Raw genomic sequence first — 25,420 nt, forward strand, 5'->3', positions numbered from 1 at the left:
GTCCTTATACACTGCAACATGTGCACTCAACCAGGTGTGCCACCACTCAGACCCCCAAGTACATCATTTTTGAATGTTCAAAGAAACGAGGATCAGAAGAAGGGTCTATTGAAAGATTTTTCATTCATGCTATTTCTAAGGGTTATAAATGACAAACATAAGAAAATTGGAAGCTGCATTCTCTCTGAATTTCTATCCTTAGAGCTCACACTTGAGAAAAATACTGCAATTATTTCAGATATTTAGGCCCATATGCACTTGAACCTTTAGATATAAGATTTACATAACTTACATTCTGTTTCCTGTATTATTTTTTATTTTAAATATGACTAAACATGACATGTACTTCAATTTGAATTTTCTGAAGGAAAAATATTGAAATGATTCTTGATTTATTTCATAAAAGGAAAATGTTTTTGCAAGGGCTAATCTTTTAACCACATAGTGTCTCATGGCTATTTTTTATTTGGAAATAACTTCACACATATTAAAACATTATGATAAACTATTTAATATTATATAATCCTTTATCTGATTCACCTGTGACTAATATTATTTGTCTCCTCTATTCACTTTATCTTGGTAAATTAAAATGTTGATTTATCTGAGGGTAAGTTGAATTAGCCATAACAATTCAAATATTTCTGATGGTATCTCTGAAGATTAAGGATTTTCTCTTACAGAATTAAAAGAATATTGTCTGTAAAATGAAGTTCAACATGAGGAGATAGCTTACCATCATCAGTTTCATCCCCTCCAAAATGCTGTCTGTAGAAAAGCAACAATTCAATGTTGTAGCATTTGTAGATGACCATGAGTAGTACCAGGAGAAGGAATATTGCTCCCAGACCTCCTGCCAGCTCAATTTTGTAGATTAAATCTGGAACAAGACAAAACAATTAAATCAGCAGCACGTGAGACCTTGACATATATAGCCTGTGAGATGTACAATCCATCATACTTTTCTTTCCTGAATATTCTTGCTTAATGAACTAAGTATCTTTGTTCAAGATTATGTTTGTGCAAAAGAAATCTTTATAAATATAACTATTTTCTAAATAGTTGAATACTTTTGCTATTAAAATAGAGTCTATCTGAAAAAGAATGGTCACTACCAATTTGCTATTGACATATAGATCTGACATATACTAAGTTCTCATGTAAATAATTAATAGGTTCTTGGAAACTATAACTTTAAGTTAAAAAGAAACCTTTAATGATTCCAATTTACCATGATATAATTGATGTCTAACTGTTAAGTTTCTGGCCACAAGAATTTCATCAAATTTCAGGGCAAAGTAGTGGTGCATACGGAAAAAGGACCCATATTACAATACACAAGGACCCAAGTTCAAGCCACCTGCAGGGAGAAGCTTCTTGAGTGATGAAGCAGTGATGCAAGTATTTCTCTTTCTTACTGCTTCTCTTATTCCCTCTTCTCTCTCAATTTTTCTCTGTCTCTATCTATCCAAAATAAACTAAATGAAAAACTTAAAAGAATGCCATAAAACTTCTAAATTAAATACCCAAATTCTTCTAATATTAAAATCACTGTCTTCTTTCATTCATTATTTTCTAATCCATTTATGACAATTCACTGTCATAGTTGTCCAAAATCTATCCCAGGAGTCCTGGGCACAAAGTTTTAATCTTGGAACTAGCCCTTGATATAAGATTTCCTTGCATTTCAGCACAAATTCACACACACACACACACACACACACACACACACACACACACACACACACACACACGGGGAGAGAGAGAGAGAGAGACAGGCAGAGAGAGATATTGGTATACATTAGTCACTCCAATGAACCTTCATGTATATATCTTTGAGATTGGGGGAAACTGGAGCATTCAAAGAAAACCTATACAAATTTGAGGAGAATATACAAATCCACATAAACAGTGACCTTAGCCTGTTATTTTTTTATTTCATAAGTGTTATAACAAAAATGATATTGAGAAAATGATAGTATTCAAGACCTGCTGCATGCTTTTGCTTTAAGAGTAGTTCAGGAAACTATTAAATAGCCTTCTTCTATGTCCACAGTCAATATTTTGTAGATTCTGCTAAGTTATCTTATTGGATTAGCAATATTATTATCCAATACTTCTCAGGCCGTAAGTCCCATTCTTTTACAGGAGAAAATCATCATAAAATTATTCTTAGAATCAAATAAACTCTAATGAGTTTATAGGATTTAACTGTCTCACTAAACCCCCGTAGAACATAATTCAATAGATGGTAAGCAAGGAAAATGTACGTGTCCACTTCTCCTGCTTCTATGAATAAATGACTATAATGCATATGTAGGGAGTCGGGCTGTAGTACAGCGGGCTAAGCGCAGGTGGCGCAAAGCACAAGGACCGGCATAAGGATCCCAGTTCGAACCCCGGCTCCCCACCTGCAGGGGCGTCGCTTCACAGGCGGTGAAGCAGGTCTGCAGGTGTCTATCTTTCTCTCCTCCTCTCTGTCTTCCCCTCCCTCTCTCCATTTCTCTCTGTCCTATCCAACAACAACAACAACAATAATAGCTACAACAATAAAACAACAAGGACAACAAAAGGGAAAAAATAAATATAAAATAAATATTAAAAAAAAAGTTAAAAAATGCATATGTAATATTATATGGCCAGTGGGACTAGTACAAAATAAGAAATACAGGCTAATCACTTGGTCTATTTAGTCAATGCTAGGCTATCTGATAATAGCTTAGGCTGTTATAATGGATCACCCTTAGAATGCTAATAACTGGAACAATCAAGTTAACTAACTTTCATTGGATATAGACCTAATACTTCACCGACTTACTTAATACTGATGTACCAATTTCTTTATTATTATTTATTATTTTTTATTATTGGATATAGACAGAGAGAAATTGAGAAGGGAGGGAGAGATAGAGAGAAGAGACAGAGAGATACCTGCAGTCCTGCCTCAACACTCATGAAGCTTTCCCCCTGCAGGTGGGGATCAGGGGGTTGAACCTGGTTCCTTGCGCACTATAATATGCGCACTTAACCAGGTGCACCACCACCTGGCCCCTGTACCTATTTTTAATCAGTGAAAATTTGTGCACAAACAAAAAGGGGGATGATATAATGAAATTTAGAGAAAATTCAGAGGTAAATTTAGATTATGAATCCAGAAATTTTGAGAAAAGAATTAGAGAGGATAGACCACCTATTTTCTTCTGTGGCAAGGGTCATTCATTTTCTCAGCAGAATGTACATGGAATTGTCTAAAATATTAGCAAGACTTCTATTAATCCAATTATTAAATTACTAAGAACACTTTCATTACTAAATTAACCATGTAATGGAAATAAGAATTGGAAAAAGGATCATCATACAACTTTATATAAGATTTGCATATTGAGCTTGGTGTCAATAAGCATTCCTGGATGGATCAATTCTGGAGTACTTTTACAAAGCAAATTTATGACTATGAAGGACTTTCATTCTAAAATATCCCTTGAGAAGCAATTTCAGAAGCCAAACTTTCCACCTTCTTACCCCACAAAGAATTTTGGTCCTTATTCACAAAAGGATAAAAAAATATAGAAGCTTTCAATGGAAAGGATGGAATATGGAACCCTGGTAGTGAGAATTGTGTGGAATTGTACCAGTCTTCTCCTACAATTTTGTTAATCATTATTAAACCACTAACAAAAAAGAAAGAAAGAGAGAAAGAAAGAAAGAGAGAGAGAGAGAGAGAAAGAAAGAAAGAAAGAAAGAAAGAAAGAAAGAAAGGAAAAAAGAAAGAAAGAAACAGAAAAAAAGATTTCTTGATAATCACACCATGGACTTTGTCACTATATAGACATAACATAGGATAAAATAGGCTCAATATAACAATTTAGATTAAGAATAAAGATAAGCTACAAGTGATATATACTTTATACAAAGAACATCAGCCAGTTTATTATGTGTTTTATAAGTAATCTTTAGGGCCAGAATGTCTTTTTTCTATTTTGTTCTTGTTTTGTCAGTGGGCCTCCTACCTTTATTATTCTACTGTTCCTAAAGGACAATTTTCTCCCTTTCAATTTAAGTTAGAAAGGGACATAAAGAGAAAAGAAGGGATACCATTACACCCCTCTAAAATTCACCGAGTTTCCCCTTGGTGCCATGAATGGTACCCCTGTGTAGTTCTGGGGTCTCAGTCTCTAGTCCTAGTTAATGATAAAGTGCATGCCATAGTGGGTGAGTTACCTCACAGCATCTTGGGGTAGAAATGCTGATGTAAGGATTCTCAGATTCAGTTGTTTCCTTCACTTACCCAAGATCATACACATAAGAAATGGGCAAGATGGGACTTGAGCCCAAATATCCTATGTTCAAATTTAAGGGTTTTTTTTTTTATTATACCACTTTATAACTTCATAAGCTCTGGCTTGGAAAGTAACAATAGAAAACTTCCTTATTCCTCCACAAAAAATATTGGTAATTTTTCCTGAGGACTTGTGAGTTACAGTGATTTATTTTTATTCCTTTTGCCCTTTTAATTCCAAGGAAAGAAGCTAAACTACAATTTACCAAGAAAAATGAGAAGACTGAGTGGATCTCAGCTACTTCATTGCAGGAAACTGAAGAATGCTGCAGCTATAGCAGAGAAGGAGGGAGACGCTGGAAATGCAGCATATGAAGAAAAGTTTTTGGTTTCATGGGGGAAGAGGGAATTCAGTTTTGGAAAGGAAGTGAAGTGAAAGAGTATGTTCATAACTAGAGACAACATGATCATTCAGGAAAGTCACTGTGTGGAAACACCATTTTTTTTTTTTTTTTACTAAGGAGAGAAGGTGAATGATTGAAAAAGGAAAGAAGTCTGCTGTGAGAAACACAATATGTTAATAAGCAACATCATGAAGGGATAATAACAAGTAGGGTTAGGAAATTGATACCTATCTTTTTCCTGGATACTGAAAGTGGTAACCATTTTGAAAATTAAGCCACAAATTTCCAGATGAAAATTATTCTACACACTAGCTCTGCTTTTTGTTCTCTACTATTAAGTGTCTCTCCAAGACTGTCATCTCTATGTGGGTGATAAGGCAGGCTAGCTTATGAGCCTATGTGGGGCTGTAATGTTATAATATGCCTCTGTGTGTGTGTGTGGTTTTTTATTTTATTTTACTATATTTCATCAGTTATGTATTGTTAAAAGCCAGTGTTAAATCAACAGTAAAATACATTTGTTACAATCAACTGACTTTTCTTTGATCTTAGGATCTTGACTGACTCAATTGAAGTTGCTTTTCCTTTATGGTAAGAACAGCTATCAACTGTTTTCAAAATTATTGAATGGGATTTTCCAGCAATTTCTATGTTATTTACAGAGTAGAGCTGCTAGTATATGGAAAACTTCAGCATCAGGAACAATCTGTGCTCCTAAGAGACAGACACTTATTTCAGTAGTAAATTCACAGAAGAAAACTATCATGTGAAAAGTACCTTTGTATTTTGTGGCACATTCTATAAAAATGTCTTTGAAAGATATTACTTAATGATGTCTGTTTACATTGAAAATCATGGTCCTATTTATAGAGAATCAATCAGTAGTCTTTAATTTATCTCAGGTCGTCACATTTAAAACAAATATATATACTATAATCAAAGGACAGAATTGTCATTACTCTGATGATGCCTGGTTTTTCTTTTGTCTTCTGTTCTTCACTGCCATTTTATATCTCAACAGGATCTATATTTCTAGAAATATTTTCCAGTTGAAAAGGTAAAAAAAAAATTTGGACCTGCCTCACGTATACTTCACAAGGATAGTTATAACAAGGAAAACATAGATATATAGTATTGTAAACTTTTCTAGGCACCCAAAGGACCAGTGCAGGTCTTTTCATGTACTTAGTTTTAAATTAACAGTGTTTTCATTTTGAATACAAAGATCATGTAGGATCAAATAGGATACATAGCAGATAAAGCCAAGGGATTGGATAAAATAAAATCTGGAAATGGTTTAAGTTTATTTGTTGGAAATAAGATTAGGGGACTCCATGTTTTATACAGATATGAGGTTTACTATAGAGGAACAGCATTGGAAATGAAAACTGAGGGGGTACAGTATATGTTCTTGTTTGTAAAAAGAGAATATTCACAGAGAAATAAAACAGTTATCTGAATTTATTTAGCATAAGTTCAGAGTATTACTTCATAACCATAAAGTGGGGTCGGCCTCTTACTTAAAAGTTACTTGTACATATTGGAAAATAATTTAAAAAATGAGGAAGTTGTATGTGTAGGTAAAAAAAAAAAAGCACAGATAATGGAGGTTCTTGTGAAAATACCTTGCTCTGTTAATTGAATATATCAGTAATGAATTTTAACTTTAAAATGAATCTTTTTTACTTTGTAAAAAGTTTCTTCTCCATAATACCTACTAAGGCCATTTTCAGTATTTGACTTACAGTCCATCAGTAAATTATTGTTGTGTAAAACAAGTTATAGTATCGATTTGTCAATGCCCATGTTCAGCAGGGAAGCAATTACAGAAACCAGACATTCCACCTTCTGCATCCCACAGTGACTTTGGGTCCATACTCCCAGAATGTTAAAGAATAGGAAAGCTATCAGGGGAGTGGATGGGATATGGAGTTCTGGTGGTGGGAATTGTGTGGAGTCATACCCCTCTTATCCTATGGTTTTGTCAATGTTTCCTTTTTATAAGTAAATATAAATTTAAAAATACATAAAACAAAACATTGACAACTGTTCATGTTCTATGCTTCCAAAATGGCTTCAAAGACTCAAGTCCAAGGGAAAGAGAGAGAGGCAGTCTGGGAGTATGGATCAGCTTGTCAACGCCCATGTTCAGCAGGGAAGCAATTACAGAAGCCAGACCTTCCGCCTTCTGCACCCCATAATGACCCAAGGTCCATGCTCCCAGAGGGATAAAGCATAGGAAATCTAACAGGGAAGGGGATAGGATACTTAGTTCTGGTGGTAGGAATTCTGTGGAGTAGTACCCCTCTTACCCTACGGTTTTGTCAGTGTTTCCTTTTTATAAATAAATAAAAAAGAAAAGAAAAGAATGTACTACATCACACTATAAAGATTTTCACAGCAAAGGGTACTATTACCCAAACAGAAAGACATCCTCAGAATGGGAGAAGATCTTCATACAAAGTACATCAGATAAAGGGCAAATAACAAAAATACAGAAAGAACTCAGTAAACATTGCAACAAATAAAATAAAGACCATCATTAGAAAATAAGGTGAGGACTTGTATAAGAACTTCACCAAATAGCATAATGGTTGTGCAAACAGACTCTCATGCCTAAGGCTCCAAAGTCGCAGGTTCAGTCCCCCACACCACCATAAGCCAGAGCTGAATAGTGCTCTGGTTAAAAAAATAACTTCACCAAGAAAGAGATCCAACATACATGAGAAAGTTCTCAAAGTGACTGATTACCAGAGAAATACAATTAAATATATAGATTAAATACCACATTATACTCACAAGAAAGCCATGTATTATAAAGGGCAGAGATAACAAACAATGGAGAAGATTCAGGAAAAAGAAGACACTTCTTCATTGTTGGTAAGAACACAAATTGGTCCAACCCTTGTGGATGACAGTTTGTAAATTTCTTGGAACCAGCCATGACATTATCTCCCCAGACAGTAACTAGGATACACCTGCACATCAGATTTCAGGTTGAGGAAAAAGAAAGAAAGAAAAAAAGAAAGAAAGAAAGAAAGAAAGAAAGAAAAAAAAGAAAAAGAAACACTAAATAGCTACAGGCCCTTTGAAATATAACTAAAATATGCCTACTAGCTATCTACAAAATGGAGGACCCCCCAACACTTCATCTGTACTATTCCAGCCTTTAGGTCCACGAGTGTTTAACAACATGTTTGGCTTTGTATGTTAACTCTCTTTTCAGCCACCAGGTTCCAGACACTAGCAGGATGCAACCAGACTCCCCTGGACAGACAACCCTATCAATGTGCCTTGGAGCTCGCCTCCCCAGAGCCCTTCCACACTAGGGAAAGAGAGAGACAGGCTGGGAGTATGGCTCTAACTGTCAATGCCCATGTTCAGCAGGGAAGCAATTACAGAAGCCAGATTTTCCACCTTCTGCATCCCACAATGACCTTGGGTCCATACTCCCTGAGGGTTAAAGAATAAGAAAGCTATCATGGGAGGGGGTGGTATAAGGAGGTATGGTGGTGGGAATTATGCGAAGCTGTACCCCTCTTATCCTATGGTTTTGTCAATGTTTCTTTTTTATAAACAAAAAAAAAAAAAGAAAGAAAGAAAGAAAGAAGTGGACCTTCCCATGGACTTCAGAATGAATGATAGTAGCATCTGCAATTTGTGTCTGAAAGGCAGTAAGTTATGAGGCAGGACGATAGGAGCTAGAAAAGTACTAATAGAACAGGTGATAATAGGGATTTTAGGGTGAGGAGAAGTTAGGAATTCTATTTTAGTTGTGCTCCTAATGACCCGTGACTTTAGTGACTTTTGTCTGAGTTTGATAGTTAATGTGTAGGTGGGCTAAGAGTATTGCCTGAGAAGATGATTTAAGAGTTGCAAATAGAACAAGAAAGTTGCATTAGATCAGAGGGTAGCTCCCAAACTTCAGGAAAATATATAAATACAATCAACTGTTTACCATATCTATATTATTAGAAATTTAAAGTATGGTAATGGTTTCCTTCCTTAATAAAGACAAATAAAATCTCAAATTAGGCTATTTCTACTTCTCTAGCAGAATGATAGAATATTTAACATTGTTTTTTCTTATAGCAGATTTTTTATTGTACCACTATCTTTTTTGAAGTTCTTTACTTAATGACAAATGTTCTTTGCATCCTCACAACCCTGCAAAATCTAAGTCTCACACAGATTCAACTATGACTATTTCATTTAGCATTCTATTCTCCAGGACCTAGTGCAGAGCTTTCCCACAAATAATCTTCAATAATTGGTTCTAAGAAGCCAAACACTTCTCAAATTGTTGAGGACAGAGATATGCATCAGATTTTGAGTCTGACCAGATGGAAAAGGAACAAAGTGATCCCTTTGCCTTGAATCTTGCCTCAGGCATGAATGTCTTTATGCATAACCATTTTGCTATCTCCTCAGCCCCTGCCAATTGTGTAGGTATACTAAATGGTTACCTAGGGCACAGAAGTTATTCAAGTTATGTGTAACATGTAAAACTGCTTAAGATGGCATATTTATCACTATACTTTATTGTTTGAATTCTAAAGTGATTCTGTTTCACAGATGAGGAAACTGAGGTTTAAGAAATCTAATGAGATGAGGTAGCTGTATGAAGCTTAATAGTGGTTAAATCAGGATCTCCTGACTTTATATCCCATATTAAATTCCCTTATACTTAAATACTCCTAATTTTAAGGTGAGCTCGAGTCTATCAGAATACAAAGTGGTGCTAAAGAGATAAAAACAATTATTCTTAGAATAGTAAAATTTCCCCACTTCTCCGAGAATTGTTGGTAAAGGTTGGTAAAGGCTGACTGGTTGAAAACTATAAATCCTATCTTGGCAAAGTGATATAACTACTGACCTTGCTGAGTGGATTTCTTCTATTGTTTTATAGTCTAAGCAACAAGTACACTGTCTGAGAGCATTTTTTTGTTACATTAACAAAAGATTTAGTAGTTGTACATATACAGAAAATATTTAGCCTTTTGCAGTAATCAAGAGTGGTGGTAGGGTAAGATCCAGTCTCAGAAGTTGATCCAGCTGCTGAAACGATCTTATCTTTACTTTTACTTTCCTTATATCTAAGTGTGAAGTTTCTTTTCTTTATTTTTGGAAGCTTCTTCTTTTAAATTTGTATTTTTTTGTTTATTATTGGATAGAGACAGAGATAAATTGAAAAGGGAGGGGAAAATAGAGAGGAAAGAGACAGAGAGACACCTGCAGCCCTGCTTTACCAGTCCTGAAGATTTCCCCTGCAGGTGGGCAACAGGGGCTTGAACCTGGGTCTTTGAGCACTGTAATTTGCATTGCTTGACTAAGTATGCTACCATCTGACCCCAAAGTTTCCTTTGTTTACACAAGGTTTATTCTTTCTGGAACTAACTATTGAGAGTGATATTTACAAATGCCAAATAATTTAAAAAAATACTTGTACCTGCTAATGGCCTTAACACAAGTTCATATAATGCAAATTCATTTGTAATATTTCTTATAGAGCATTAAGAATATTATTTTATGTATATTTTAGTCAGAAAATAAAACATGACTTTACTCTTCAATTAATAATAAAATTCCTAATATTTCATGTAAACAATGTAAAATATAACAAGATAAAATTTAGAGACAAATTTGAATTCCAATATCTATAACTTCTTTTTTTTCTAAAGATTTTTTAATATTTATTTATTCCCTTTTTGTTGCCCTTGTTGTTTTATTGTTGCAGTTATTATTGTTGTTGTTATTGATGTCGTTGTTGGATAGGACAGAGAGAAATGGAGAGAGGAGGGGAAGACAGATAGACACCTGCAGACCTGCCTCACCACCTGTGAAGTGACTCCCCTGCAGGTGGGGAGCCGGGGGCTCAAACCCGGATCCTTAAGCTGGTCCTTGCGCTTTGCACCACATGTGCTTAATCTGCTGCGCTACCGCCCGACTCCCATCTATAACTTCTGTAACATTTATACCCAAGGTACATTTACCTCATAAAATTAACACATAACATTTTATTTCATTTCTCCACTTCCTAATGTAATGACTAATCATAGATGTCTTTCGCTGATATCCACAGAGGAGAGATATTCTTTCCTTAAAAAAAAACAAACTGCTTAATAGAAGTTTATCATTAAATGATTAGATAAATCTAGGAAACACATATAACTTCAATAACTACTTGGTATCCAAACAGATCATAATAACCAACGTAAGAATAAATACTCTTTTTACGCAGCAGAACACTAGCATGTTTCCGTCCATTTCGGTTTTCTACATGGCAGGTATAATTTGCCAGGTCAGCTTCCAACACTGAATCAAAGATGAGTGTCAATTCAACTTCTTTTTCTCCAAGATGCTCTTTGAGGAGCCTGAAATAAAAACAATACTTGCTGAATTTTTTGATTTGGGGAAAGAGCAAATGACACACACACATACGTATAGATCACACAGGTCAACAGTAAGTATGGAGAATCACTGGATGTATCTACAATGCCTACAGTAAGAAAATACAAAGAGTGACTCTTGATCTGAAGAACACATGAAAAAGAAGTGAGAAACATAATTGGAAAAAAAGAAATATTAAAATGCAACGAGGTCAACATGCTTTGTGACACAAAAGGAAACTGGGATGTATAAGTTGAATTTAAGAAAAGAAATTGTATTTTTTTCACTATGGTATGAGGGAAAATAACTATAGGAGTGTCAGTTTTATGTTAGAAGACATCATTTTTGAGAATAAAAGTAAGAGGGTAAGCAAAGGGCTCATGAAAGTAATCTCATTATGAAAACTAAACTGAGCGTGGTAGTGAATTTTTATTTCTTAATATCAGCAAACTTTTTTTATGCAGTGCAGTCATGTGCAGTGTGCTCTAATCCCCTAATGGTGTTAGATATCTCCCATGTCATTACTTTCTATAAACACAACTCCCCATTTGTCTTCTCCCCTCTAATAGCAGAACCCCTGTCCTACGTGACATTTTCTCATATTGCTTTCTCAAATGAAATTGCAAAGAGCCTTGAATGGCCAGGAACAGGTGTTCTTCACAAAGGAGTTGAGTTGCCAAAAACTTCCCTGATGAGTATGCTTCTTGTTTCATTGGAGAGTTAAAATCTCATCAATGTTTAGCTGCTTTCTAGACAAGGTGAAATTGGGTAACTTACTGGCTTTTCTTTATCCATTTTTTTTTTAACTAAAGGAAAAGAAAACTATAAGTGCATGGTAGGAATTCTGTCATTAAGATCTTGGGTGAAATTCTTAAATGAAGATACGTATTTGCAAATATGAAATATTTATATGGAAAACTAAAGCATTGGAAGCAATACTCATCTGACTGGATATCTGCTTATGAGTTCAGAAAAATAAACTTTCATTTAACATAGATTTTAAAATAGATAACTGTGCCCCTCCCATCTCCCATCCTCCCGTATCTCCAAACTCAGTGGCCAGTCACCTAACTCAAGTTGGACGTGCTAAGATCGACCCAGTCTGGAAAAGAGAAATTTCCCATGAGTGGTCATCCCACTTCTGTTTATCTTGTCCATCTCCAAAACTCTCTCCCTTTACACTGTCTGAACTGGAAGACACTTTGAAGAGGGTTAAACCGGGAACGGCTGCTGGCTATAACATCACCCCAGAACTCATTCTTAACTTGGGCCCCGCGGCAAAGAAGTGGCTCACTTCATTCCTATCCCACATCTTGGAATCTGAATCTATGCCCAAAATTTGGCGTCGTGAGAAGATAATAGCAGTTTTGAAACCAAAGAAAGACCCAACACTGGCTGCCAGCTATAGACCAATTTCTCTCCTCTCTGTGTGTTACAAACTCCTTGAGAGGCTGCTTCTGTCACGTATTTATCCTCTTACAGAGAAATTCCTATCACCCGCCCAAGCTGGTTTCCGCCCAGGAAGATCTACCTGCGAACAAGCCCTGGCCCTCTCAACTTACACTGAAAATAGATTCCAGAAGAATTTAAAGATGGGTGCTGTCTTTGTTAATCTCACAGCAGCCTACGACACGGTCTGGCACCGTGGTCTCCTAGTCAAGATCTCAAGATGCCTGCCTCCATGGGTGGCCAACACTATATCGTTTCTTCTCCAAAACAGAAGATTCCGGGTGCATCTGGGTGACAAGTCTAGCAGATGGAGACTTGTCTCAAGTGGCCTCCCCCAGGGCTCTGTTCTGGCTCCTACACTATTTGATATTTACATCAATGACCTCCCAGAAACTTCTTCAAGGAAGTTCATCTACCCCGATGACATCTGCTGTGCAACTCAGGCATCCAAGTTCGACATCCTCGAGGAAACACTCATGAAAGACATGTCTCTGATATCTGATTACTGTAAAAAATGGCGACTAATCCCTAGCACTGCAAAAACGGTATCATCTGTTTTCCATCTACATCATGCCTCGGCCTCGCGTGAGCTTAATGTGCAGCTTGGCGATACGAGAATCCGGCATGAAGCCCAGCCAGTCTATCTTGGCGTTACTCTCAATCTCATTCTGTCATTTCACAAACATCTCATAAAAACTGCAGCAAAGGTGGGCGCGAGGAATAACATCATTGCAAGACTGGCCAGCTCCTCATGGGGCGCGAGTGCTTCCACACTATGATCATCATCTCTGGCATTATGCTATTCCATTGCAGAATACTGTGCCCCAGTATGGTTCCATAGCCCCCATGTCCACTTGGTCGATTCCAAATTATATTCCTCCATGAGGATAATTTCTGGAACCATCCGCCACCCCACTTCCATGGCTGCCAGTTCTTAGCAACATCGCCCCGCCAGATATTCGTCAGGATGCAGCATCATCTAAGTTCATTTCCCACGTCTACGCTCGACCGGACCTGCCAATATACACGGATATCTTCGCCCACCCTGTCCAACGCTTGACGTCTCGTCACCCAATCTGGTCCCCTATGCCTACACTGAACTTCTCTGTTCCAGTCTCTTGGAAACAGAGTTGGCAGTCAGCTGAGGTAAAGAACAAACACCTCATCACAGACCCCTGCAAGCGTCAACCCGGCTTTGACCTAGCACATTATGATTGGGCCCTCCTCAATCGCTATTGAACAGGCTATGGCCAGTGCACCACTATGTTCCATCGCTGGGGAGCCAGAGACGACCCGAACTGCCCCTGTGGCTACAGACAGACTATGACCCACATAGTCAATGACTGCCACCTCTCCAGATTCAAAGGAGGTCTCAAAACTTTACATCAGGCTCAACCTGACGCTGTTTACTGGCTATGGAAGAAGGGCAAATGCTAGAAGAAGAGAGAAATGTGCTTGTAACTAGAGTCCTTCTACTTAACAAGATCAATTTTGATTCTGGCAGTCATTAACTCAGTGTCTTAATTTAACTTGTCTTTAAGAGGTGAACTTCCCTCTTGCTACAAAATGTATGGATCTGGAGGGAATCATACTATGTGAAATAAGCCAGAAGGAGGACAGATACTGGATGAACTCACTCACAGATGGGACTCCCTTTTTTCCCTAAACAATGACTGCACACACTTGAAGAAAAAAGAAAGAAAGGGAGAAAGAGAGGGAGGGAGGGAGGAAGGAAGGAAGGAAAGAGGGAGGGGTGAAGAGAGGGAGGGAAGATAGAAGGAAAGAAGAAAGAAAGAAAGAAAGAAAGAAAGAAAGAAAGAAAGAAAGAAAGAAAGAAAGAAAGAAAGAAAAAGAAAGGAAGGAAGGAAGGGAGGGAGGGAGGAAGGAAGGAAAGAAGGAAGGAAGGAAGAAAGAGTGCAAGTGAGCAAGATTGTGGTCTTTGGAAGGTGCCTGATTTGCTGTGCACACAGCCACAGGTTTGAGCTTCCACTTATATCACTGGCGAAAACATCAGTGTTATGGTGTCTAACCTTCTTTCCTTTCTTAATACGTGAAAAAAAGTTGATTTATAGTGGGAAATCTCAGCAACATAAAAGAAAATAGTGAGAATAGAAATAAAAGAGAGGGAAGTATAGGGTACAAAATAAACTGTGATCCATTTTAGCAGCTCCAAAGATTCAAATAGGAGAGCTCTCTGGGGGTCAGATGGAGGGAGGAGTGCAATACCTTATAGAGGAGGGAAATGACAATCTGGTGATGAGTGAGGTGTGTGGACACCTATCTTGGGGAAATGTGAAACTCTAGCCTTGTGATGACAACAGTATTATAAATCAACATTCCCTTAATAAAGTGATTTAAAGGGAGTCGGGCGGTAGTGCAGCTGGTTAAGCGCAGGTGGCGCAAAGCACAAGGACCAGGTTAAGGATCCCGGTTCGAGCCCTCAGCTCCCCATCTGCAGGGGAGTAGCTTCACAGGCGGTGAAGCAGGTCTGCAGGTGTCTATCTTTCTCTCCCCCTCTCTGTCTTCCCTTCCTCTCTTCATTTCTCTCTGTTCTATCCAACAATGACAACATCAAATAACAACAACAATAATAACTACAATAATGAAACATCAAGGGCAACAAAAGGGAATAAATAAATAAAATAAATATTTTGAAAAATAGTTAAGTGATTTAAAAAGAAATAAAATAAAAAATATATATTACTATAGTATTAACCTTAAGTTTTTGGTGAGGGTAAAATATGTTGAAAGTATGAAATAAGGGAATATCACCACACACATGCAAATGAAATTCATGATACAAAGGCATATTGTTTACATTTTAGCTCCAGCAAAAATATTTTCAATTGCATTTAATGGTATGCAAAATCGAAGTGATTTATTATCACCTAGATTCCCTTTAAGAAAAGAAAGAGTTTAAATTTGGGTTGGCAGAAGACAATTCCTGGAACAGAACCTCTTTTAGATTTAACCCTTCAATGCTTTCTTCCAAAAAATATGCATAACTAAAATCTGATGATACTAATATTTGTAAATTTCCAAAAGTCTAGTTCTTCTACCCTTTATATTCATATATCATCCCTGAAACAGACAAATATTATTAATAGAATCAACCATATTTTTACTGGTAGTTTTTCTACTGCTTTTTTTTTTCTTACTGGGTTAAGTTGTAGTTTTCATTCTCCTTTCTTTCCCAGTCTATACCAAACCAAGGCAAATATGAGAATTAACTGTCTTCATAATTTATGAATCATGAGTTTTACCTTCTCTTTTTTGTTTCCTCTATGGGTAAATCCAACTACACTCAATTCCTTTAGTTCTGTGGAACCTGCTATGGAATAATACTCTTCAGTGCCAGAAACTGCTTAGGCACCACAAATCAAGTTTGATTTAAAGCTTCACATGGGGCAGAAAACTGATCCTGTGCCTCCAGACCAAGTCTTTCCCTCTTCATTTGTAATGCAGTTTCCAAAAGCAGCTCCTTGCAGACTACAGAAAGTATTTGGACAGTGGATTAAAAAATGAGCCTTCATCTGTCTAGTAATATATATAAGGTGATTTAATTATCTGTTATTAAACATATAGAGGTAGCTTGAATTTTTGAATTAATGAGCAAGGTAGTGTTTTTGTATATGAATCATTATGCATAGCACTCAATAATTTCCTATCTACTGACATATATATATATATATATATACATATATATATATATCAGTCTATCAAAGATTGTTAGTCAATCTCATAAGAAATGCTAATCTGGGAGTCGGGTGGTAGCGCCGCGGGTTAAGCACATGTGGTGCAAAGCACAAGGACCAGCAAAAGTATCCCAGTTGGAGCCCCTGGCTCCCCAGCTGTAGGGGTGTCGCCTCACAGGCGGTGGTAAAGCAGGTCTGCAGGTGTCTCTCCCTCTCTCCCCCTCTCTATCTTCCCCTCCTCTATCCATTTCTCTCTGTCGTATCTAACAATGATGATATCAATAACAACAACAATAATAACTACAACAACAATAAAAAACAACAAGGGCAACAAAAGGGAAAATAAATAAATATTTAAAAAAATTTAAAAAAAGAAATGCTATTCTGTATGTAAGGGAAATAAAACCATTCAATGACCTAAAACTTATTCTCAATAAGCACTGAGATGCACTAGTTTTTAATATTTCATTTTTAAGTTTAATATTTTTACCAAAGTACTGATCAACTTTGGCTTATGGAGTTGTGGGGGGTATTTTATTTTATTTTTAATGATAGATAAAAATTTTATTTTTATTCAGAGAAAGAGGTTAGGGGGAATACTGCACTGCTCAGCTCTGGTTTATGGTGGTTCTATGGATTGAAACTTTGATCTTTGAGTTTCAGGCATGAGAATCTTTGCATAAGCAGTATGTTATCTCTCCTGCCTAACAACAAAATTTAAACAGATAGACAATATTTTAACAGATAGACAATATTTATATACTTTAAAAATTACAAAGAGGTAATCGGGTTTAGTTATCTTTAGAAAAGAATTTCAAAGTAATGATGGACTATCCTTTACTAACTTGACTTGAGCAGGCTTGGGACTCTACACAGATGAAGGGAGGTAGAAGAAGGACATTTTTTCCAGGAATTAATATAGGAGCAGCTTTTTGCATAGTGTATTTTAATTTTTTATATTTATTTATTTATTCCCTTTTGTTGCCCTTGTTTTATTGTTGTAGTTATTATTATTGTTATTGATGTCATTGTTGTTGAATAGGACAGAGAGAAATGGAGAGAGGAGGGGAAGACAGCGGGAGAGAAAGATAGACACCTGCAGATCTGCTTCACCGCTTGTGAAGCGACTTCCCTGCAAGTGGGGACCCAGGGGCTCGAACCGGGATCCTTAAGCCAGTCCTTGCACTTTGTGTCACCTGTGCTTAACTGCTGCTTTACCACCAGACTCCAGTACCATGTATTTAAAAGAAGTATTGAAGAGATTAGCTTTGGAATGAAAGGCACGAGTGAAAGAATTCTAAGATAAGCTTTAATTAAACTCAGCAGAGCCTCATTCAAAGATTAACACTGAAGGCAAGCTATATGTAACAATGACCATGGCTAAAATAAATAATACTAACAATAATAATAACTGCAGGTCCTGGTAACAGAGACAAGTAACTTCAAAAATGTTTTACTGAAACCTACAATTAAAGACTGACAAAATAGCTTTGTTAGGTGCATGACCCAGGCTCAAGCCAGGTCTCTACAGCATTGGAAGAAACTTCAACACTGTGGTCTCTCTGTCTCTTTGTCACTCTGTGAAAAAAAAAATCAGCCTAGATTGTTGATGTCCTGGCAGTAACCAATACAACAAATGAACAGCAGCAACAACAACGCAAGAACTACTATTATAAATCAATACCAGCAAAAGGGAACTAAAATAATTAAATTATTTATTTTTAAATTAAACAAATAACAATTTGTTAATTGATCAGAAAATTGAGATCACAGGTGAAACATTTGCACCAAAACTTTAGATAGAGGCAAATACTGGGAACTACAATATACTGTGACTAGCAAACCAGAAGCTTGAGCCAGTACCAGTAAAAACTTTTGAAATATAAATGATGAGTCCTTGGAGGCCAAGAATGAACTAGCTTGGGAGTTAAAAGCTCCATGAGATCTAATTTTAGCAGTGCACCACACTTTTGTAAGTTTTTCTTCCAAGTGTCCTACTAGGGTCTGAGCCCAAAGATCAGGACAATATTCCCTTATGCTGCAGGCAAGGACATCCATAAAACTCATCTTGAAATGAGTCCCAATAACTAAAGGTTCATTCTCACAGCAAAAATTTACAAGACCTTAAAAACAATGTGGGTTTTGCCAAACCTAGTCTAGTCTACCCTAGGGAAGGGGAATATCCTAACCCTAGCCCCCTTTAACTTCCCAATTTTAACATAAAGTGGGGAAATTGAGAAGCACTGAGACTTCATCATCATTATAGCCAATGCTTATTAATACATCTATCAGATCCCTATAGTATATCTAGGTCATTCAGATGAAAGAATGTCAAAGCTCAGACCTTACTTAAGAAGCAGTTGTTAGGAAAATTCAAAGAAAGTGATGAAGACAGAATCTAGTACATAACAGAAAAATTTTGCTACTTATGTCTACCTACAATTACAACAGATAGTAAATGTGCCTAACATCTCACACTAAGCTATATGCTGTCTCCTTATACCCGGCTCATCATGTATGGCTTTAAACAACAACAAAATATTAAGACGTCTTAAATATCAAACAAAACAGTCTGAAGACACAAAGCAAACATGAGAAACATTGAAATTATGGCAAATATTTAACTACATACATTGAAATGGGTTATGTAAACAGACTTAACAGTGTTAAGTCTAAGAAACACATATAGCAGTTGATGAAGCTGCTCAATTCACCATCAGTGGATTCCATTTAATATGCTATAATCTCCATCCTAAACATGGCCAAGCCATCTACGCCAAATCGTGTCTTGCGGATGTTTACCATACGGCCTCTTCGACCTTCTACGACTCCATTACTGTTGGAACTATTCAGCTCGTCAAGGTATATAAGCCTCCCAGTGCCTCATGGGATAACGAGGTCCTGCCTAGCCCGAATCACCCAGCCGTTTACGTTGGAGACTTTAATAGTCATCACCAAGACTGGGGATATTCCTCCACTCGTGCTGACGGCTCTATCTTAGCCGACTGGGCGTCAGCGAATGACCTCTCCCTATTATACGATCCCAAACAGCCAGGCTCTTTTCACAGTGCTAGATGGAATAAAGACTCGTCACCCGACCTGTGCTGGATTAGCACAGTCAACGGCCAAGCCTTTCCCGCTACGAGACAAGTTCTCAAGATCTTCCCGCACAGTCATCACCGCCCAGCTATCATCCACATTGGTCTCCAGCTCCCACTGATTCTGTGCTCGGAGAAACTAAGATGGAACTTTCTGAAAGCAAACTGGCGTCTGTTCAGTGATCTTACCAACAAATCTATTCCTGCAATTCCAATTAACTCTATCCCCTCTGAAGATTCCTACAGGTTCTTCCGCCAAGCCATCTTCAAAGCAGCTTCCCAAGCCATTCCTCGTGGGAGACATGCTAACTATACGCCTTGTCTTGATGCTGAATGCGAGCAACTACTAAAGCAGTATGATGAGTCGGGCGACCCAGATGTGGCTGACCATCTCATTACCTCCCTGGATGCAGCATGCCAAGCCCGCTGGCAACAACTCACGGAAAGTCTGAACAAACACCTCATCACAGACCCCTGCAAGCGTCAACCCGGCTTTGACCTAGCACGTTATGATTGGGCCCTCCTCAATCGCTATCGAACAGGCCATGGCTGGTGCACCGCTATGTTCCATCGCTGGGAAGCCAGAGACGACCCGAACTGCCCCTGCGGCTATAGACAGACTATGACCCACATAGTCAACGACTGCCACCTCTCCAGATTCAAAGGAGGTCTCGAAACTTTACATCAGGCTCAACCTGATGCTGTTGACTGGCTATGGAAGAAGGGCAAACGCTAGAAGAAGAAGTCTAAGAAAGAATCAAAAGGAGATGCTAGAAATAAACATATTAACAGATACATTGTATGCCTTTTCATGGACTCACAAATCAACTGAACATAGTCCAATAAGACCAGGATTGCATGTGTGCTTGAAAAGGAGATTAGAGCACCAAATTATTGCCATATACGATGTTCTAACTTTTTGATTTTTTTAAAAATACATTTCTGGGGACCTATTTCAGGACCTCATGCATGCAAAGTATGTACTCTTCAACTAGCCCATCCCCACATGCTCAAGAATCAGCAACCTTGAATTTATATTGATAAAAACTTAAATGTAAAGTATAAAAATCATCAAAAATAGTGAAATAAAATAGGAACACTGAAGGAGCATTTACAGTAGGAGTAATGCACATCTGATATAAATACTAAAAGAAGAACGAAACAAGGGAATTATCACACATCTGTAGTATTAATATTAGATGATTTGCCAGAGATTCAGGAATCTGAAAGAATAAAATCATAATGAATATAGAATTTCTACACTTGAGCCAGCAAAAGATGTTACCAAGATAGTGGACCTTCTCTGTCATGCTCACAATCCATGTTTGAGACCAGCCCTTGAGACCAGCCCCTACCACATCAGAAGGAACTTAGGTGCTGTGGTATCTTTCCTTATCTCCCTCTTTCTATTTATATGTGAAAAAAATGGTTCAGAGTATTGAAGTCCCATATACAACTATATATATATATATATTATATATATTTAAATATATATAATATATATATATATTTGAAATGTTATATATTAATCTTAGAAAATCAAGGGCAAGGAGATAATCTCGAAAGAATACATAAGAATAAAATTTACCTATCAAGGAATAAGAATAAGGAATATGAGGGTTCAAAAATCACAAGCAAGAGTAGTTTTATGACCTACTTAAATTATTGAAAGAAAACTATTACCTACTTAGAATAATGAATCCACCTATATTATTCTTCAAAAGTTAAAGAGAAACGTTTCTTCAGACAAATTTTAAAATATTATAGAATTTTGTTACCAGGATACCTATCTTGCTAAATAAATACTGAAAAAAAAAAAAAACCTTCAGGGAGTTCGGCAGTAGCTCAGCAGGTTAAGTGCAGGTGACACAAAGCACAATGACAGACCTGGGCAAGAATCCCAGTTGGAGCCCCCTGCTCCCCACTTGCAGGGGAGTTGCTTCACAAGCGGTGAAGCAGGTCTGCAGGTGTCTTTCTCTCCCACTCTCTGTCTTCCCCTCCTCTCTCCATTTCTCTCTGTCCTATCCAACAACAAAGACAACAAAAGAGAATAAATAAGTTTAAAAATCTTTAAAAAAACCTTCAGAGAAAATAAAAATAATCAATTAATATGCTTAGTGAAAAGAGAGAATTAAAAAAACATTTAAATGCTCAATTAAAACCTGATGCCACAAAATTGAGTAATTATTTAATTAATTAAGAAAAATGGCATTTACTATAACACCAAAATAATAAAATGATTAGGGATAATCTTAACTAAAGATATGAAATATCTATACAGTGAAAATTTAAATAAAGAAATCAAGACACAATTAATTATAAACACATTCTATATTTTAGACTGTAATAATTAATATTATTCAATCGATCATAGTACGGAATGATTACTATTTCTTCAAAGTAAGGAAATAGAATTTTTTGAAGAATTTCCATATTGTTTTCCACTGTAGCTGAAATAATTCAAATCACTATAAGCAGTATACAAGGGTTCTTTTTTCTCCAAACTCTCACTGGCACTTGTCTCTGGTTCTATTTTTCCTAAACACAATTTAACATTTATTTTCACTTTTGTCACTTTGTTTCTTTTGTGAAGCTTGAGCCTAACTCATATACAATTTTACAGCTCTTGGGAGAGGCCTGAGGTAGTACATCTGGTTAAGGGCACATATCACAACCTCACAGCTCTTGGATGTTTTTTTATTCAGATAGAGAGACGGAGGTAGAGAGATATCAGAACATCTTCCAGTGCTATATCTCCCATAAAAAATTCTACTCGGTGGGGATTAAAAGGGGGAATAAAAAAATCTACTTGGCAAGGTGAGATATCTCTCTAGCCATTGCCATTTTCCTAAGTTGAGAAAATGCTGTTTTACAAAATTGTACTTTCTCAGAGCTTTCCATCTCCCTAAAGTATGTGTAATTATACCTCATCTTCCCTTAAAGTGTCACTCTTCACTTTATTCCACTGTGTCCTTTGTCTCCTTCATTCTATGCTCTGTCTTCCTCTTTACCATCTTTACTAATGTTAGATTTACAGGTATAGATAGCAGTTTTATTAATGTTTCTCCTTGTCTTTTTTTTACTTTGTTTCCTAAATACCACTAATAAATGTGATGATCCAGTATTTGATTTTATATTGGTTTATTGCACTTTACATAATGCCCTCCAGTCCTGGCTATGTCATATCTAAACAAAAATCATGGGCACTTTGATAGTTTTCATATCTTGGCTATGGAATGTAGCTCTGTGATGAACACAGTAGTGCATGAGTCTCTTTTGCATTCTGTAAATAGATTCTGGGAGAGGACTTGCAATAGGACTTGCAATAGGACTTCCTTCTCTATATTCTCAGTAGCATTTCCTTTTTCTGTATTTTTTGATATAGGTCATTCTCACAAATGTAGGTAATATATCAGGGTTATTTTGATTTTCATTTTCCTATCACTTGGCTGATAGAATTATTCAGAGTCCTGTTGGCCATCTGTACTTCTTTTTTTTTCTTTCCTTCTTTTTTTTATTTTTGTATTTGATCAGCTCCTTTCACTCCCACATTTTAGACAGGATGGTTTTTTTTTCAGTATTGTAAGTTCAGATATCCACTTGTCACACTGTTTGTTTTCTTGGCCTTTGGAGTTGAGTCACTGAAGTCAACCTTAAAGTCAGTATCATTAAGTGTTATGTTTTACTCAATGCACATATGGATTTATACCTAAACTTCAAGCCTTTAATTAACTTAACTTTAATGAATAATATGTGACAGTGATCTAGCTTCATTCTTTTTCATATAGCTATCTAGTTTTCCCAACAACATTTATTAAAGAAACTTCTTTTGGTTTTTTTTTGCCTCCAGAGTTACTGCTGGGGCTCAGTGCCTGCACCATGAATCCACTGCTCCTGGAGGCCATTTTTCCCCTTTTTGTTGCTCTTGTTGTTGTAGCCTTGTTGTGATTATTGTTATTGTTGGTGCCATTCGTTGTTGGATAGGACAGAGAGAAATGGAGAGGAAGACAGAGAGGGGGAGAGAAAGACAGACACCTGCAGACCTGCTTCACCACCTGTGAAGCAGCTCCTCTGCAGGTGGGGAGCTGGGGGCTCAAACTGGGATCCTTACACTGTTCCTTGTGCTTTGCACCATCTGCGCTTAATCTGCTGCACTACCGCCCAACCCCCCAAGAAACTTCATTTTTATACTTTATGCATTTGAATCCTTTGTGAAAAATTAACTGTCCAAATATATGAACATTTATTTTTAGGTTTTCAATTTCATTCTATAAGTGTCTGTACCTACTATTTGAAATATATATCATTTATTTATGAACATAAAAGGAGAGAGAGAGAGAGAGAATATGAATCAGTACATCGCTCTGGCTCAGGAGATGACAGGATTTGGACTTGAAACATCATATGCACCGTATCTTGGGTCTCTATCTACTCTTAATCAAATATTTTAGAACTAAAACTGTGTAGTGTATTTTTAAGTCAGAGAGTGTGATGTCACCATTCTTGGTATTTATTTATTTATCTATTTACTTATTTATTTATTTACTTACTTACTCAGGATTTTTTTGGCAACTCATTTTTTTTCCTGGATAGAAAAAATTTGCCAGTGTTGTTTATTATATTTCTTTAGAAATCCCACTAGCTTTTTAATAAGACCATTGCTCAGGTATGAGGAAATATACCACATAACTAATTTTGGTATAACATGAATGGAAACAGGAGGATATTATACTAAGTGAATAACTCAGAAGGCAAATAACAGACTATTGAATGAACATACATATATGTGGTACATAAAGAAACTTACCAAGGTAACTACATCAAACAAACACTGTTCACTAGATTCCTACTACAGAACTAAAGTTACCAAAAGAGGGTTTATTAATGTACTTTAAATGTGGAAAGAGTTATCAGGTCATGATGAAGTGATATTGGTACTCTGACAGTGGGTTTGACTGCTTGGTGAGACACAACCTGAAGATGTATGAAATTATACTCTTAAAACATACAGGCTTACAAACCTAGTTTGCCTGAATAAAAGCTAAAAGAAAAATAAAAACAGACATACAAACGGTCAACAGGTATTTGAAAATGTTGTCAACTTCACTATTACCAAGTATAGTCAATCCAAAATCATAATGAGACTTCATCTCACTTCTGTTAGGGTGGTGATTGCCAGAAAGGTAAATCATTATCATAGTAATAATGTTTGCCAGGATTCAGGGGGAATAAAGAAATTCTGCTACATTGATGGTGACATTATCAACCAACTTGGAAAGCATACAAAAGCACCTAAATATTAAAAATAAAACTACCCTATGGTCATTTAATTCCATTTCTGATATATTTCTAATGGAATTTAAATAAGGATCTCTAACATATAACTGTGTACTCACATTAATTACAGCATTATTTATACTAGTCAAGAAATGGAAATAATCTGTTTATCAGTGGATTAAAGGCTAAATAAATATGGATATTTTACACTGCTTATGGGAATGTAAATTGGTCCAACTCTTGTGGAGATCAGTCTGTAAAAATCTCAAAAGTATAGAAATTGACCTTCTCTATAACCGGGTAAGTCCTTTTCTGAGGATATATCCTAAGGAAATAAGCACACTCATCCAAAGACATCAGTCTATCCCTATATTCATAGCAGCACAGTTTGTAATAGCTTAAACCTGGAAGCAACTTAGGTGTCCAACAACATGTGAGTGGTTAAGGAAGTTGCAGTATATATATACACACCATGGAATACTACTCAGCTATTAAGAATGACAAAGTCACCTTCTTTGCCTCATCTTGTATGGAGCATAAAGGAATCATGTGAAATGAGATAAGCCAGAAAAAGTAAGGGATGACCTCATTAATGGGATGAACTTAAGAAACCAGAACAGAAATGGGAAACATATTAAAAGTTGGACTTATTGTGTCTTTATTTCTTTTTTTTAATATTTATTTTATTTATTCATTCCCTTTTGTTGTCCTTGTTGTTCTATTGTTGTAGTTATTATTGTTGTTGTTGTTGGATAGGACAGAGAGAAATGGAGAGAGGAGGGGAAGACAGAGAGGGGGAGAGAAAGATAGACACCTGCAGACCTGCTT

At 36.6% G+C, this 25,420-nt stretch overlaps 1 protein-coding gene across 1 annotated transcript in view; it reads right to left on the reverse strand.

Annotated features, from left to right (window-relative positions):
• Nucleotides 1-25,420, reverse strand: part of IL1RAPL2 (interleukin 1 receptor accessory protein like 2) — a 781,557-nt gene that overhangs the window by 27,494 nt on the left and 728,643 nt on the right. Inside the window, exons 6-7 of the mRNA XM_060182659.1 lie at nucleotides 10,912-11,057; nucleotides 737-880 (exon numbers count right to left, since the gene is read on the reverse strand). Of these exons, the coding sequence (XP_060038642.1) occupies nucleotides 737-880; nucleotides 10,912-11,057 (290 nt within the window). The remainder of the gene's footprint in view (nucleotides 1-736; nucleotides 881-10,911; nucleotides 11,058-25,420) is intronic.

This window comes from Erinaceus europaeus, chromosome X, assembly GCF_950295315.1.
Source record: "Erinaceus europaeus chromosome X, mEriEur2.1, whole genome shotgun sequence".
In the NCBI taxonomy this organism is placed as follows: Eukaryota; Metazoa; Chordata; class Mammalia; order Eulipotyphla; family Erinaceidae; genus Erinaceus; species Erinaceus europaeus.